Source organism: Gnatocerus cornutus, unplaced genomic scaffold (genome assembly GCF_029298725.1).
Source record: "Gnatocerus cornutus isolate USDA-ARS CGAHR unplaced genomic scaffold, icGnaCorn1.1 ctg00000023.1, whole genome shotgun sequence".
NCBI lineage: Eukaryota > Metazoa > Arthropoda > Insecta > Coleoptera > Tenebrionidae > Gnatocerus > Gnatocerus cornutus.
This window is the reverse complement of record NW_028275375.1, coordinates 5,855,655-5,869,780: the sequence shown is the minus strand read 5'-3', so window position 1 is coordinate 5,869,780 and position 14,126 is coordinate 5,855,655. Positions and strand designations below refer to the sequence as shown.

The 14,126-nt window shown below is 38.9% G+C and overlaps 3 protein-coding genes across 6 annotated transcripts; all 3 read right to left on the bottom strand.

Annotated features, from left to right (window-relative positions):
- Positions 1-2,732: 2,732 nt before the first annotated feature.
- On the bottom strand, positions 2,733-4,274 carry LOC148166627 (uncharacterized). 4 transcript variants are annotated; one of them, XR_015771027.1, is made up of 6 exons: positions 4,028-4,274; positions 3,699-3,974; positions 3,289-3,650; positions 3,136-3,241; positions 3,071-3,082; positions 2,733-3,016 (listed from the first exon to the last, which is right to left on the bottom strand). XR_015771027.1 is itself a non-coding variant. In XM_088048906.1 (4 exons), exons 2-4 carry the CDS (start codon positions 3,711-3,713, stop codon positions 3,232-3,234), a joined length of 387 nt encoding a protein of 128 aa, XP_087905032.1. In that variant the 5' UTR covers positions 3,714-3,974; positions 4,028-4,274; the 3' UTR covers positions 2,733-3,231. The 4 variants fall into 4 exon arrangements, 1 of the variants encoding a protein (XP_087905032.1); XR_015771025.1 differs by having other exon boundaries at positions 3,071-3,241; XR_015771026.1 differs by lacking the exon at positions 3,071-3,082 and having other exon boundaries at positions 2,733-3,070.
- Positions 4,275-4,309: 35 nt separating this feature from the next.
- LOC148166626 (regulator of telomere elongation helicase 1 homolog) lies at positions 4,310-7,639 on the bottom strand. Its single transcript, XM_088048549.1, has 8 exons — positions 6,656-7,639; positions 6,303-6,488; positions 6,173-6,258; positions 5,758-6,127; positions 5,454-5,711; positions 4,805-5,407; positions 4,521-4,756; positions 4,310-4,461 (listed from the first exon to the last, which is right to left on the bottom strand). The coding sequence occupies exons 1-7, from the start codon at positions 7,637-7,639 to the stop codon at positions 4,538-4,540; spliced, it is 2,706 nt and encodes a 901-aa protein (XP_087904675.1). The 3' UTR covers positions 4,310-4,461; positions 4,521-4,537.
- Positions 7,640-8,598: 959 nt separating this feature from the next.
- On the bottom strand, positions 8,599-9,073 carry LOC148166625 (uncharacterized). Its single transcript, XM_088048548.1, has 3 exons — positions 9,001-9,073; positions 8,847-8,957; positions 8,599-8,786 (listed from the first exon to the last, which is right to left on the bottom strand). The coding sequence occupies exons 1-3, from the start codon at positions 9,071-9,073 to the stop codon at positions 8,599-8,601; spliced, it is 372 nt and encodes a 123-aa protein (XP_087904674.1).
- Positions 9,074-14,126: the final 5,053 nt, after the last annotated feature.

Below are 14,126 nucleotides of genomic sequence, written 5' to 3'. Positions count from 1 at the left end.
TGTTGGAATCACAGCTTTAAAATGCTTTGTGGTATTTTAGGAGTGTTGAAGTTGTCAAGAAAGAAAATGCATACTGCAAAGGCTGTGGAGGAAGTCTGCTAGCTTTTGAGCTATTTTATGAAATTATGAAAACATCAATAAGTGGGAGTTTGTGGAGGATGAAAATGTTCATTGCTACTTAATTAGGAAGGATGAAAGGTTGGTTTTCTTTTCACTCCATTGATCATTTTTATTTTTCTCTTGCAGCTAAACAAGATTTTGTTGTACTTTCGGTAGAAGCAGGCGTGAACAAATGAAAGCTTTGCCTGATATGTACAACCAACCAACAACTACACACAGTGAGAGAAGTACAGCTGCTTCTGCATCAACATCAAGAAAGGCTGCATTTACATTGAAAAAATCTTTCTCAGGCAAGTTAACAAAATGTTCCTAATGAAACTTTTTCACACTTCTCATCTAGTGGAGAAGGAGAACATGCAAGAGTGCAGAATTTGGGATGATTGGGATGTGGACGCAGAAATGTGACATGCACAGTCAGCTAAAGTCTGAAGGAAATGCGAGATCCCAATTATTCCTATTTTAACCGAGTGAGTTTCAAAAATCATTTTAGGTTATGTTACTAAAATTTGAATTTCCCTCTTTTGTGTTCAATTTCCACTAGACTTGAAGTAGTCAAAACTTGCTTATTTTTGATTGGTTGAACGATTAGTGCAAACTGGCATCAACCTAAGAAAACAAAAGTTACTATAATACCACGAAATTATTAAGATGTATTATTGGTTGCCTATATGATGCATGTTCAAGCGTCACAGTTTTTACTAATTAAAATTTATTTTCAGAATTCAACAGATGATTAACAATGATGCTGCTTGCAAACCACCAGAATTCTTCACTATTCACTTTCTTCATTTTCCGGGAGTGCTAAGAAATTGCGCAAGTTAAGAACTTCATTTGGAGTTGGATTTGCAACAAATTTATGGGTCTTCATTGAAATTTTTAAACGCAGGTAAGCCGAAAATTGTTTGAATCACAGCTTTAAAATGTTTTCTGGTATTTCAGGTTCCGACTTCATTACCAGAGTTGATTATTAAGAGACAGAATCTATGGATGATGGTCTTCTTATGACTACACACAGCTTGCAGCATCTTGATGGTACTACCTATAGCCTAAGAAGTCCAAAAGGCGGTTGTCGTCGCTCAACGTTGAAGGAGTCTGCAAATTATTGCACAGAATTGAAGAAACCACTCATTCACCGCTCCCATAGTACAGTGAAGTGACCCAGGAGCATGACATCACGAAAAAGGTAAACAATTCAACCATGTTTTAAGTCAAAGTCAAATGTTCTTTTTCCAGTGGTTGAAGATGTCGTTCAGTGACTAGGAGATGTTCAAGGTGTTGCTGATTTCATTGCGGGAGCACGAAGTTTGCAACATTTTCAAACCTGATGAGTCTACGAGCAGAAAACGAGTGTTGCTTCAGAGAACACCCAAGGGAACTCAACCAACGCAAACAGAGCATGAAGAAGCAGTTGTCAAAAAAGAAAATACTACAAAGACTCTGAAGGTCATCTGGTGTCTTGTGAGCTATTTTGTGAAGTCAAGGAAACATCAGGGAACGGAAGTTTATGGAGAATTTTCATTGGTTTTTTAGAAACGCGCGATCCTGAGATCTTACAATGGTGAATGCTTTGCTGCTTGTTCAGGACGGATAGAAGGTTTGTTGAACACGACTTTGTTATCCTTCCTCTTGGTCAAAGAAGCAGGCGCAATTGAAAGCTTTGCCGAGAAGAAACAGCAATTAACTACAGAGTGGCAGTTCAGGTAAGCGAACATGTATGTTCCTGATGAAACTTTTTTACACTTCTTGCAGTAAGATGATGGTGGGGAGGAAAGAGAGGAAGACATGGCACAGTGTAGGGTTTGGAGTGTATTTTTTTGCTCACATTATTATGTTGTTAGTCAAAATGATGTAATTTGCTGTTTTGTACCATTTAGAATTTGCTCATTTGATTATATACATAAAGTTTAAGGATTTTGTTTTCTTTCCTTTTTCCGGTTAGTCGTTTTCATCCAAAAATGTGTCCAAGTTGCAAGAATGCTTGAACTAAATAGTTCGGCATTATTCCACCAGGTGGCGCTTACTCAAAAAAAAATTGTGGTAAAACTCCGTGCTAAATCGGTTAGTCAAGTTTCAAACCACAAATTTAGCCCTCTGGTGAGAGAATGCTTGAACTAAATAGTTCAGCGTTATTCCGCCAGGTGGCGCTTACTCAAGAAAATTGTGGTAAAAATCCGTGCTAAATCGGTTAGTCAAGTTTCAAACCATAAATTTAGCCCTCTGGTGAGAGAATGCTTGAACTAAATAGTTCAGCGTTATTCCGCCAGGTGGCGCTTACTCAAGAAAATTGTGGTAAAAATCCGTGCTAAATCGGTTAGTCAAGTTTCAAACCATAAATTTAGCCCTCTGGTGAGAGAATGCTTGAACTAAATAGTTCAGCGTTATTCCGCCAGGTGGCGCTTACTCAAAAAATTGTGGTAAAAATCCGTGCTAAATTGATTAGCTAAGTTTCAAACCACAAATTTAGCCCTCTGGTGGAAGAATGCTTGAACTAAAAACGGCCCACAAAAAATAAGTCAAAATTTGAGAAACAAAGTTTCTATTGTCGAAAATTTTGCAATTTCCAAAAATGGCAAAGAGTTTATAAAAGGTTAATCATAAAAAAAACAATTGAATGGCCAGAAAAAGCTTAAGTCTCAATAAAAATTCTCCTACAATGATCACAAAAACAATCGAATTGGCTACAAAAACTGTAAATCGAATACCATGTTAAAAAAAACCTAAAATTGACTTCTAAATGAAGGAGAAGACTCATCCAAGACCCTAGATCAATCTTCTTATCTGACAGCTGTCCTTCCTTCATTGAGCCGATTGGTTAAGTCCACTTGGTCTTTAATCTTGCTTTCACATCCTTGTCACTCTACACGTTTTCATGTCCTTCTCTTCTTCATTCTAGTCCCTACCAGAAGTATGAAATAGTTAAGTTTCCTGAAGAACATGTTTGTTACCTCACCTGAAAAAAACTCTTCAATGTTTGTTGCCTTTCTCAAGTTTTATGTATAGTTAGTTAGGACTGACTTTCTCATTCTGTTCAGTTGCTGGTTCTTCACGTTAGGCGAAGTTTTCAATTGTTTGCGCCTGTTTCTTCACCAAGAGAGTAGAACAAGGTCTTGTTCAGCTGCAACTGAAAGATTAAGGTGAGACCATGAATGGAGAGAAAAGAAAACAAACCTTCCATTCCTCCTGAACAAGCAGCAAACCATACAGCATTGTAAGATTTCAAAATCTCGCGTTTTCAAGAGACCAATGAAAATTCTCCATAAACTTCCGTTCCCTGATGTTTCCTTGACTTCACAAAATATCTCACAAGACACCAGATGACCTTCAGAGCCTTTGTAGTATTTTCTTTCTTGACAACTGCATCTCGATGATGCTGTTTCCGTTGGTTGAGTTCCTTTGGGCCTTCTCTGGAGAAACACTCGTTTTCTGCTCGTAGACTCATCAGGTTTGAAAACGTTGCAAACTTCGTGCTCTCGCAATGCAATCAGCAACACTCTGAACATTTCCCAGTCACTGAACGACATCTTCAACCACTGGAAAAAGAACATTTGACTTTGACTTAAAACATGTTTAAATTTAACCTTTTTCCTCCACATTGCAATAAAGCAGCACCTTTTTCGTGATGTTAAGCTCCTGGATCACTTCACTGTACTATACTTCACTGTGCTGAATGAGTGGTTTCTTCAATTCTGTGCAATAACTTGCAGACTCCTTCAACGTTGAGCGACGACAACCGCCATTTGGATATTGGCTGTGGGTGGTGCCATCCAGATGCTGCAAGATGTGTGTAGTCATGAGAAGACCATCATCTATAGACTCAGTCTCTTAATAATAAACTCTGGTAATTAAGTTGGAACCTGAAATACCACGAAACATTTTAAAGCTGTGATTCAAACAATTTTCAGCTTACCTGCGTTAAAAAATTTCAATCAAGACCCATAAATTTGTTGCAAATCCAACTCCAAACAGCTTCAAATGAAGCTCTTAACTTGTGTAATTTGTTTCGTAGCATTCCGAAAAGAACGAGGAAGTGAACAGTAAAGAATTTTGGTGTTTTTTTGTGAAAGCAGCATCGTTGTTAATCATTTGTTGTACTCTGAAAATAAATTTTAATTAGTAAAAATTGTGAGTCTTGAACATGCAGCATGTAGGCAACCAATAATACACCTTAGTAATTTTGTGGTAGGATAGTAACTTTTCTTTTCTTAGGGTGATGCCAGTTCGAACTAACCGTTCAACCAAAAAAACTCGAATAAAACTCAGTAAACATAATTAAAATAGAAAAACACAAACTCAACACTATCCCTCCTTCCGGCAAAGTGTGAAGAAGTTTCATTAGCTCACCTAAAAAAGACGAGAGGCAAACACTGAAATGGACAAAACCATCTTACTTAATTACTTACTTAACGGTAATTGATTACTACTGTAATTCTAAATGATTACAGTAGCTTAGAAATTCCATTTGATGGCTATCTAAAACGTGCGGTGCCAGTGCTTTAGCAAATCTGCGCAAGTGGCGCTTCCTCAAAAATATCTCATTTAACGACTTCTTCAGTTCTTGTAGATCATTGCTGTTTTTATATGCTACCGTAACCGCAGCCAACTCCTCGGACATTTCAGGGCTCATTTCTTTTTCCGACTAAAACAAACCAAACAGTTTTACGTGTTAATTTTCCTCTAATACTACCATAGTCATGACATCATAAAGCCCGCGATCGAAAATCCTCGTGTCCTGACTCGCTTCAATAACCTTCGCGCTCTTTGGACTATCTGGATGAATTTCCGCCAATCTCTTACTCGTCGAAGGCAGAGAAACAGTCGTGGCCTGACTCGTCTCAATGGGAAAAGTCGTCGTTTCCTGACTCGCCTCAAGAAACTTCGCTTTTTTTGAACTATTGTTCAACTCCTCTCTTTTTCTTTTATGGATTTTCATCCAGCCTCCGCTTGTTGAAGGCAAGGAAATGGCAGTGGTGCTGCCACCGGAATTACCACACTCCTTGGGCGTCGGCGGTGGTGTACTTTCATCCCTGATTTGAGATTGTATAGGCACTCTAGTCGCTGCGTTCTCAAAAAACTGTTTTAGCCCCCGCACAGTCACTCCAAAACTCTGTGGAGCTTGAAGGTGTTTTTGTATCCACTTCGATAAATTTTGTTTGATTGGCAACTGTGCGAATCTGCTATCAAGAAGAATGATGGCGCCGTAATCATTTTTGTGTCTTATAACCCTCCCAATGGCTTGGTTGATGGCGCGTGTTGCCTCAAGTCGATACCATTCGTCGCCGGTGAGGTACTGAAACTCAAAAATTCTAATAGTGTCTTTGTTTAAAGCTCCTTACTTCGGGATTTTTGGTGTTGCGAACATCAAGATAACGTTTCTTCAGTATGATCTTTGCGTCTTTCAACGGAGGATACGGTAAGCCGATGATAAACACCGCGCGTCCGTTTTGATCGGCGAAATCCAACCCTTCAGACACTTTTCCTCTGCAGACTCCCATGAAGATAGCCCCCTTCAAGTTGCGGTCGTTAATTTTCGCATAATACTCCTTCATGGTGGTGGTGAAGGTGATTTTATCTTTCGGCTCCACGAAAATCGGCTGAAATCGTAGAATTATTTGCGTTTCATTTCAACGTCGTTTTTACTTTGGTATCGTTGATGGCCCGCCAAATTCCGCAGTGCTGCCAGGAGCGTTGGCAATTGAGCATTATGGGGTACGACGGGAAGAAAACCAGGACTCCACCCGGGATATTCCGGATGAAATTCATGAGGACTTGTCCCAAGGACCTCAGATATCTGGAGTTGTCTCTATTTTGGTAGTTACAGATGAGGAGCTCATTATCAGGACCGTTCGTCACGACTTTGACGCAAATTTGATGGTCTTGGATGATGTGCGGGTTCTCAATGGATACGTCCACTTGGAGTCCCAGCTCCGAAATTAATGGTTTTAAGGGGGCCAAAGTCCCACTGGTGACAATGACACAGTGGACCCCTTGTTCCATTAGCATGTTCATCCTAAAACCAAAAATTAAAAATGGGAATTATCATCTGAGAAATTACCCAAATCCAGGACTGAAACACCAACAACTCAGGACTTTATTTTTAAATGTTGTACTTGGTGAGCCCTCCTCATAACCAACGTGCACCTGGAAAAGAGAAATTACCACAAAACAACGAAAATTCAACTCACCTTATATGACTTGCGGACGTTGTCTCTGAACTCCGCAGACGAGCTGGCGAAGACTATGGACAATAGGTCTGCAAATAATTGCAGTCCAGCGCCTTTGCGTCCACTAGAACCTTCATCTCTGGTTGTTAGAAATAGCACAATCTTGTCAATAATGGCACGAATCGAGTCTAAATTCGTGTCTGTGATCTGCAAGAAAATGATTTTTTTGTGTAGTGGCGGCCAAAATCGAGACTACTAATAGGGTATTAACTGAACTACTAATAATAGTCACTTAATGATTATGAACCTACTTTGAAAGCCGGTTTAACACAGCGCAATTTTTGAAAAAATATGGCCCAGACTCTTTGACTTACCCCAGCTTTAGCAAACAATTCATAAATGTAGGATCCCTCAAAATACGTCCCTTCGTTGAAAGAACTTTTAACAACAATGGCGTTCAACGCCTTTTCAAAATTTAAAAAAATGTCTCTTAGGGAGGAAAGCTCTACACCAGTAAAGTCTTTTGGGGCTTTCATTGCCGACATGATTTCTTCAATGCAAAGTGTAAGATCGGACGATTTAAGTTGGATGGATGCAGACTCTTCACAAGCTTTTTCGATGTTATGACCTTCATCAAAAATCACGATGTTGTTGGCCAACTCCAGCCCCAACGCTGTTCGAGTTTTTGGATCAAGCAGGTAGTTGTAAGGAACGAAAATCACTTCTTTGTCATGCTTGAGTTCCTTAGCCATGTAATAAGGGCAAAAACAGTGGTCCTGTCCCAATTTCACTAAATCTTCTATGTCTATAACGTTTAGATCTGTGATTGTCTTATGCGTTTTCACCGCCTCGACTTCGTTATAATACACGCATGATTCCTCCCTGACTTTCTTTCGGCATACTTGCACCTTCATCATCTTGTTTTTTACATTAACCACTTCTTCTAAGACGCACATTTGTTCGCGAGATCCAATAACCAAAGCTTTGACATGATTGTAGTTCGATCTTTTCAACTCCTGGACGGCTTGAGTCAACTGGGTGTGTGTCCGTGACGCGTAGATAATCGTTGGAGTTCCCAAGGAAACTGTCTCGGTGCTGCTTGTACCCCCTATTGACTTCAGTTGGTCTAGGATGCCAAAAGACTGTCGTGAGGCTCGAACTTCGGCTTTCTTGGCTTCCAACCACGCCAAGGAAGCGCAGAGGAGGGATAGGGTCTTTCCGGTTCCTGTGGGAGACTCAAGGACTCCGTTTTTGCGGTCTTGGAGGCATTCGATCACTTTTTCCATGTAGTTTACCTGGATGTCGTAAGGAGGGAAGGGGAACGACACCGGGATGCCTTTAATAGTGGTCACAGGCATGTTGAGGGTCACTAAAAAAAGATTTCAAATATTAAGGTCAACGCGGGATTTCCCGCCGACTGCTGTTACCTAAGACACACGGCACTTCAATCGCTACAGTTGCCAAGGAAACTCTTTCGGTGCTGGTTGACCTAGGTTGGTCTAGGATACTAAAAGACTGTCGTGGGGCTTAAATTTCGGATATCTTAGCTTCTAACCAGGCCAAGGAGACGCAGAGGAGGGATAGGGTTTTTCCGGTTGCTGTAGCCGACTCGAGGACTTCGTGTTTGCGATCCTGGAGGCAATTAATCACTTTTTCCATGTAATTTACTGGATGTCGTAAGGGCGGAACGGGGACGACACAGGGATGCCTTTTAAAGTGGTCACAGGATGTTAAGGGAGTTCACTAAAAAAAGATTTCAAAGATTAAGATCAGCGCTAGATTTTCAGCTGAAGAGTGTTGTTACCTAAGACACGTCACTTCAATCCTTGCAGTCCCCAAGGAAACTCTCTCGGTGCTGGTTGACCTAGGTTGGTCTAGGATACTAAAAGACTGTCGTGGGGCTTAAATTTCGGATTTCTTAGCTTCTAACCACGCCAAGGAGACGCAGAGGAGGGATAAGGTTTTTCCGGTTGCTGTGGCCGACTCGAGGACTTCGTTTTTGCGATCCTGAAGGAATTCGATCACTTTTTCCATGTAGTTTACATGGATGTCGTACGGGCGGAACGAGAACGACACCGGGATGCCTTTAAAAGTGGTCACAGGATGTTGAGGAAGATCACTAAAAAAAGATTCCAAAGGTTAAGGTTAGCGCGGGATTTCCCGCTGAAGAGTGCTGTTACCTAAGACACACACCACTTCAATCGTTGCAGTTCCCAAGGAATCTCTCGGTGTTGGTTGCACCCCCTACTGACCTCAGTTGCTCTAGGATACCAAAAGGCTGTAGTGGGGCTTAAATTTCGGATTTCTTAGCTTCTAACTAAGCCAAGGAGACGAAGAGGAGGGATAGGGTCTTTCCGGTTGCTGTGGCCGACTCGAGGACTTCGTTTTTGCGATCCTGAAGGAATTCGATCACTTTTTCCATGTAGTTTACCTGGATGTCGTACAGGCGGAACGGGAACGACACAGGGATGTCTTTTAAAGTGGTCAGAATGTTGAGAAAGTTCACTAAAAAAAGACTTCAAAGATTAAGATCAGCGCGGGATTTCCGCTGGGGAGTGCTGTTACCTAAGACACACGGCACTTCAATCGTTGCAGTCCCCAAGGAAACTTTCTCGGTGGTGGTTGCACCCCCTACTGACCTCAGTTGGTCTAGGATACCAAAAGACTGTCGTGGGGCTTAAATTCCGAATTTCTTAACTTCTAACCACGCCAAGGAGACGCAGAGGAGGGATAGGGTTTTTCCGGTTGCTGTGGCCGACTCGAGAAATTCGTTTTTGCGATCCTAAAGGCATTCCATCACTTTTTCCATGTAGTTTACCTGGATGTCGTACGGGAGGAACGGGAACGACACAGGAATGCCTTTTAAAATGGTCACAGCATGTTGAGGGACTTCACTAAAAAAAAGATTTAAAAGATTAAGGTTAGCGCGGGATTTCGCGCCGAAGTGCGCTGTTAGCTAAGACACACGGCACACGGTGCATTGTTGGTTTCATATTGTTTTAGGCATTTACGCTCTTTTAAAACAGTTGACGTTTATAAAAATGTACAAAATTTCCATATTTGTATGTGTAATTGTTTTCTTGAATAAAAAGTCGTTGGTTAAACGAATTTATTTCAAATTTTAACATTTTTGGTTGATCGCCATCTAGCGGCATAACGCCGAAGTTGTTAGTTCAAAGGTTCTCTCAAGAGAGGTCTTGAAACTTGAACAACCAATTTGGCTGATCTTTTTAATATCTGAGAGCAAAAGCAAGGCAAAAACACAACAAGAAAAATGGAGAACGCCGTATCTTTCTGGCGTAGTTGAGAGATATGGAACATTCTGTTTACAGTGGTGGCTCGTACCCTGACATATATTACTGGTTGCATAACTCACTCCTTAGTCAATTTCGAGTAGAAAATTGGCTCAACTTAATAGAATCTGAATTATTTCATATTGATATGTATTGTGGATAGTAATTTCATAATAATTAAAGGACATTTATTTATATAACAAAACGAGAATCAATACAGTGGTGTCCTTACAAAGTCACCCAGTAAAACAGTTTCATCAAGAATGGATCTCAGTGAGACACCTCGAAATTTTGAAGTAAAAGTCACTAATTACCCTAAAGGTAAATCTCACGTTTTATATCAAGCCCTTAAACCCTCAAATTTTCAGAGGATACTTTAGGAATTATAAGATTCTTTTCCTTCGACATTTTCCAAACAAAACCTGTAAACTTTATAGTGATTTTAAATCTTCAAACTAACATGTTGGTCGTCGCAATACAAATCTACTTGTTTCTGAAGAACTTCGACGTTCAGTACTTTCTAAATTACGGTCCGAGTTCTTTTCTTCTCGTGGTTGTACGTCCCGGTACTGATTTCTTTAAGCTTCATGTAGTTTTCAGGTGATTATCAGCTACACCAACATTTTAAAAATGGGCAGTTATATCAAACAACCACTGACTGAATTACAAGTCTGGATGCCTCAAGATACTCACAAACTCACGAAAGAGATACGAAAAGAAGCCAACTTTCTTAATCGTTTGATAGTTTTGCATATTATTTGTGGAATCATCAGCGGTTTTATTTTTTTCTACCCTACAGAAGCTGATGAAGACATGTTTATTGTACACGTTTTGGTAAAAAATTACGTTTTACCAGAGTGGAAGAACGGAGTGGCGTTTTTCTTTGGGTTTTGTTGCGCGTTTGCTACTTGTGTTGGTTTGGGGACTGCGTATCAGATTATATACGATATGTTTCATTTTAAAAGTCAGTGCCAAGTACTGATGGCCCTTTCAGAGATGTTAAATTTTGTTGATATTGAGGATGGTAGTGATGAATTGTACAACAGCGAGCTTCAAGAACAAATTAAAAATATGCTCAAAGTAGTGGTGGACCGGCACAACGACTTAATTAAGTGAGGACATCGAAGATTATAAACAGACTTAAAGTAAACTTTTTCAGGATTATAAATGAAACACTAAAGAAAATTTGGGGGGTTATTATCGCCTACACATTGGCTGGTTTGTTTTTCGCAATTTGTTTCCTTTTCTTTGTTCTGAGTGTAAGTTAATTTAAAGTGTTACTTCAATTCTAATCTATTTCAAGTTTAAAGGACCAAGTTTTGCGTCTTTACGACTGGTTCCTCTTTGCTCGACCACCATTGTCGTTGGAGTTCTTGCGTTAATTTATGGACAATTATTTGAAAATATTGTGAGTTCATTTAAATAATTACGGTTGGTTTAGGTTGCAAATGTCCCAAGGTCAACAATTTTACAATGCGCAAACCGCATCTCAATATCTTAAATAGTTGCCGAAATATTTAACTTTAAAAATTAGGAAAAATGAAAATCAACTTTCCGAAACTTTGATCGGCCATAGCTCAGTTATTTGTTGTCGGATCTGAATTTAAATCCCAGATTTGGAATCTGCGGAAAATTCTGCGTTACACTGATGTAAATAACTCATGTTGAGTGTCCTAAAACAGACATTTGCAACCGAAAATGTTATAAAATTAATATACTTCTTCGTAGACGCACGACATGTACCACACTCTCTACTCATTAAAATGGTACAAGTGGAACAAGGAAAATAAACTATCCTACTTGATCATGCTAGCAAACTTCATGCGGCCATTTCGCATCGGTATAACTGAAAGAGTCGCACTCAACAGTGAACTGGGAATCCAAGTAAGATTACTCAACACCCTGATAATGATTCATAGAGTGATTTATTTAATTTAGGCCATCAAAACCGTTTACTCTGTGGTTTCCGTGCTTATACAGATGCGAAACTGAACGAAAATTAACATCCGGCGCCTCCACCAATTTTACATCAAGAGCACGCACACTTGACTGTAGAAATCTGCACGAGAAGAATGAAAAAATCCACAGAGGGCGGCGCACTTTCATACACGAAAGTTTTAAATGTTGCACACAATCTAAATGAGTTGCATTAGAATTTAAATGTACGAAATGCATTTTCGGCTCATTTCCATCCCCTCGATTTGAAGAAGCTCCATTTCATTAATGGTCATTTGATAATATAAAAAGGAAAGTCGGCCCAGCTCCGATAAAAGATGAGAGCAAAGATTGTTAAACACGAATAGAGAGGGAGAAAAGGAAGAAGGACATTAAGGTTGAGATAGGTTAGAAGGTTTATTGCTGCGATTACGAGGTATTCTAACAAGAAAGCTCGGATAAGACGTATTGTTGATGAAATTTTAAAGGACGGAATTTATTGATCACGTTCGATATCAAAGTAATGAGTAAAGGTAATAATAAAACTGCTCGAATTGTCCATCGTTAGATCAGCACTGATTTTAGTCGGCGAGTAAGATAAAATGTCACACACAAAACAAGCCTAGGACTGTGTTAATTGGTCATTAAAAGTTTGCTAATGATCGTGTCAGTTAGTTGACTTTAATAATAATTCGCCGACCGTTTGTATCTCGGGATTAGATATAATAACAACGTTAACAAAAGTGCCGACGAAGCATTTACTTATCAATAAATCTCATTGTTTCTTTCCAACACTGAATCTCCCTCGAGAACAGTAAAACAGCGTCAAATAGACATCCTTTATTAATATTCAAAGTGTTTGTAACTTTGTAAAGTTGTAAATTAGAAATAAGGTTTTAAGCTGTGCGGCCTGAATTAATACTAACATAAAATGAATATGTGGGGTAATTCTCTCATTCTCCCGGCGCACAAAAACACCTCCTTCTTCCCTATTTAAAATTCATTCCATACAAAGTACTTAACAACATAATTGAGAAACTTTAAATACGAAATGACGTTATTACCCATTTCAGAATGGCGCGCACTTCGCCATAACTAGGCTTGCGAAATTGGAAAATGCGCGGAAAACTGTTGATCATTTTTAAGGAAATTTCGTCAAGTTAACACGTTCTATACTCACCTGATTCTAACATTTCCTGGCGGCGTTTTCTTTTAAAGCTTACAAACGAAAAAAAACGTGAAATTGAATCGCAAAGTTGATATTCATGGTATACAATGAATATGCACTTGTTTTATTTCTGTCTTCATGGTCACCTTGACCAAAAATTAGAGCTTGTTTTACTAATTTAGGTGACTCACTTAAACTGACTTTCTCGGTTTTATAAACTTTAATTTAAAATTATATAGTTGCGAATCTGAAGTCCGTTTTGCTCCATCAGGTCCGGATTCAGAGATATTGTTGCACAGTCATCTCTTTAGGTTCTACTGTACAAAATAGTTATTTGTGTACCAAGACCAAAAAGTGTTTCTTTTTTGGCCGAGTCCTATTTTAATCGCCGACGCCAGAAAAAAGACGAGGGTGGCACTTTTGTAATCATTTATAACAACAGAATAATTGTAAATATTTATGGATCCTTCAGAAAACTTTATATTTTCTTTATTTTCATTTGTAATTTCGGCAGTGCTAAACTTGTTCGTTCATCTGTAATAATTCAACACGTCTTTGTTGAACTTTACAGCAATTTCTCGATTTGATTTTATCCGAATTATGTATCATGAATTATGTATTATATGAATTATCATTATGTAATTTTAAAAAATAACGATAGATGGCGCTACCCCAAAACGGACAAAAATGAAAGCGACCAGAAAATGATGATTTTTCGTCCGCATTTGAGAAGTGAAAATTCAGTTTTTAGTTAAGGTTGCCTACAAATTTATTTTTCAAATATCTCTGAGTCCTGATCTGATGAAGCAAAACGGATTTCGGATTTAGAATTATTAGACAATTCTTCTTTAGAATTGATTTTCCAAAGCTGCAGTACAAATCCCGTCCAAAATTTATTGACTAAAATGAAATGAATAACCCGGCGCCTCCACCATATTTAAACATTTTTTTCTAAAAGTCGTAACTTTTAAATGACAAGAGATAAAAATTTGTTTAACACCGCGTTAGAAAGCAGAGATATCAACCTTTAAAGCGACGTGTTACAATAAAAAATCAAAAAATTAATTGAGAAGTTCTCTACAAAAAAGTGTCAAAATTTTTTGAAAACCGTTCTTTTTTGAAATTTTGATCAGTTTTTTCGAATATTTCGGCTAAAACTAACTTTCCTGCCAACTTCTATAGTTCAATGGGCAGCTTATTTAATTCTCTTTCCAATGATACATTATAGAGTTTCATAAAATTGCAAGTTGTTGAGCAAATCTGAGAATAGACGCGGAACACTTAATTTACAAATATCTCCGAGTCCTGACCTGATGGAGCAAAACGGACTCCGGATTACGAATCAGGAGACAATTCTACTTTAGAAATGACTTTCGACAGCTGCGGTACAAATTCCGTTCAAAATTGGTTGACCAAAATAAAATTAATTCATCCGGCGCCTCCACCATT

Excerpts from the sequence above, each read along its gene's own strand:
- LOC148166626 (XM_088048549.1), bottom strand. The coding sequence starts at position 7,639 with ATGCCTGTGACCACTATTAAAGGCATCCCGGTGTCGTTCCCCTTCCCT. Across the intron at positions 6,489-6,655 it reads AATTGTTTGCTAAAGCTGGG|ATCACAGACACGAATTTAGA; the intron begins GTAAGTCAAAGA and ends ATTTTCTTGCAG. Across the intron at positions 6,259-6,302 it reads ACGTCCGCAAGTCATATAAG|GTGCACGTTGGTTATGAGGA; the intron begins GTGAGTTGAATT and ends TCTCTTTTCCAG.
- LOC148166625 (XM_088048548.1), bottom strand. The coding sequence starts at position 9,073 with ATGCCTTTAGGATCGCAAAAACGAATTTCTCGAGTCGGCCACAGCAAC. Across the intron at positions 8,958-9,000 it reads AAACCCTATCCCTCCTCTGC|CCCCACGACAGTCTTTTGGT; the intron begins GTCTCCTTGGCG and ends TCGGAATTTAAG. Across the intron at positions 8,787-8,846 it reads TGAAGTGCCGTGTGTCTTAG|TGAACTTTCTCAACATTCTG; the intron begins GTAACAGCACTC and ends GTCTTTTTTTAG.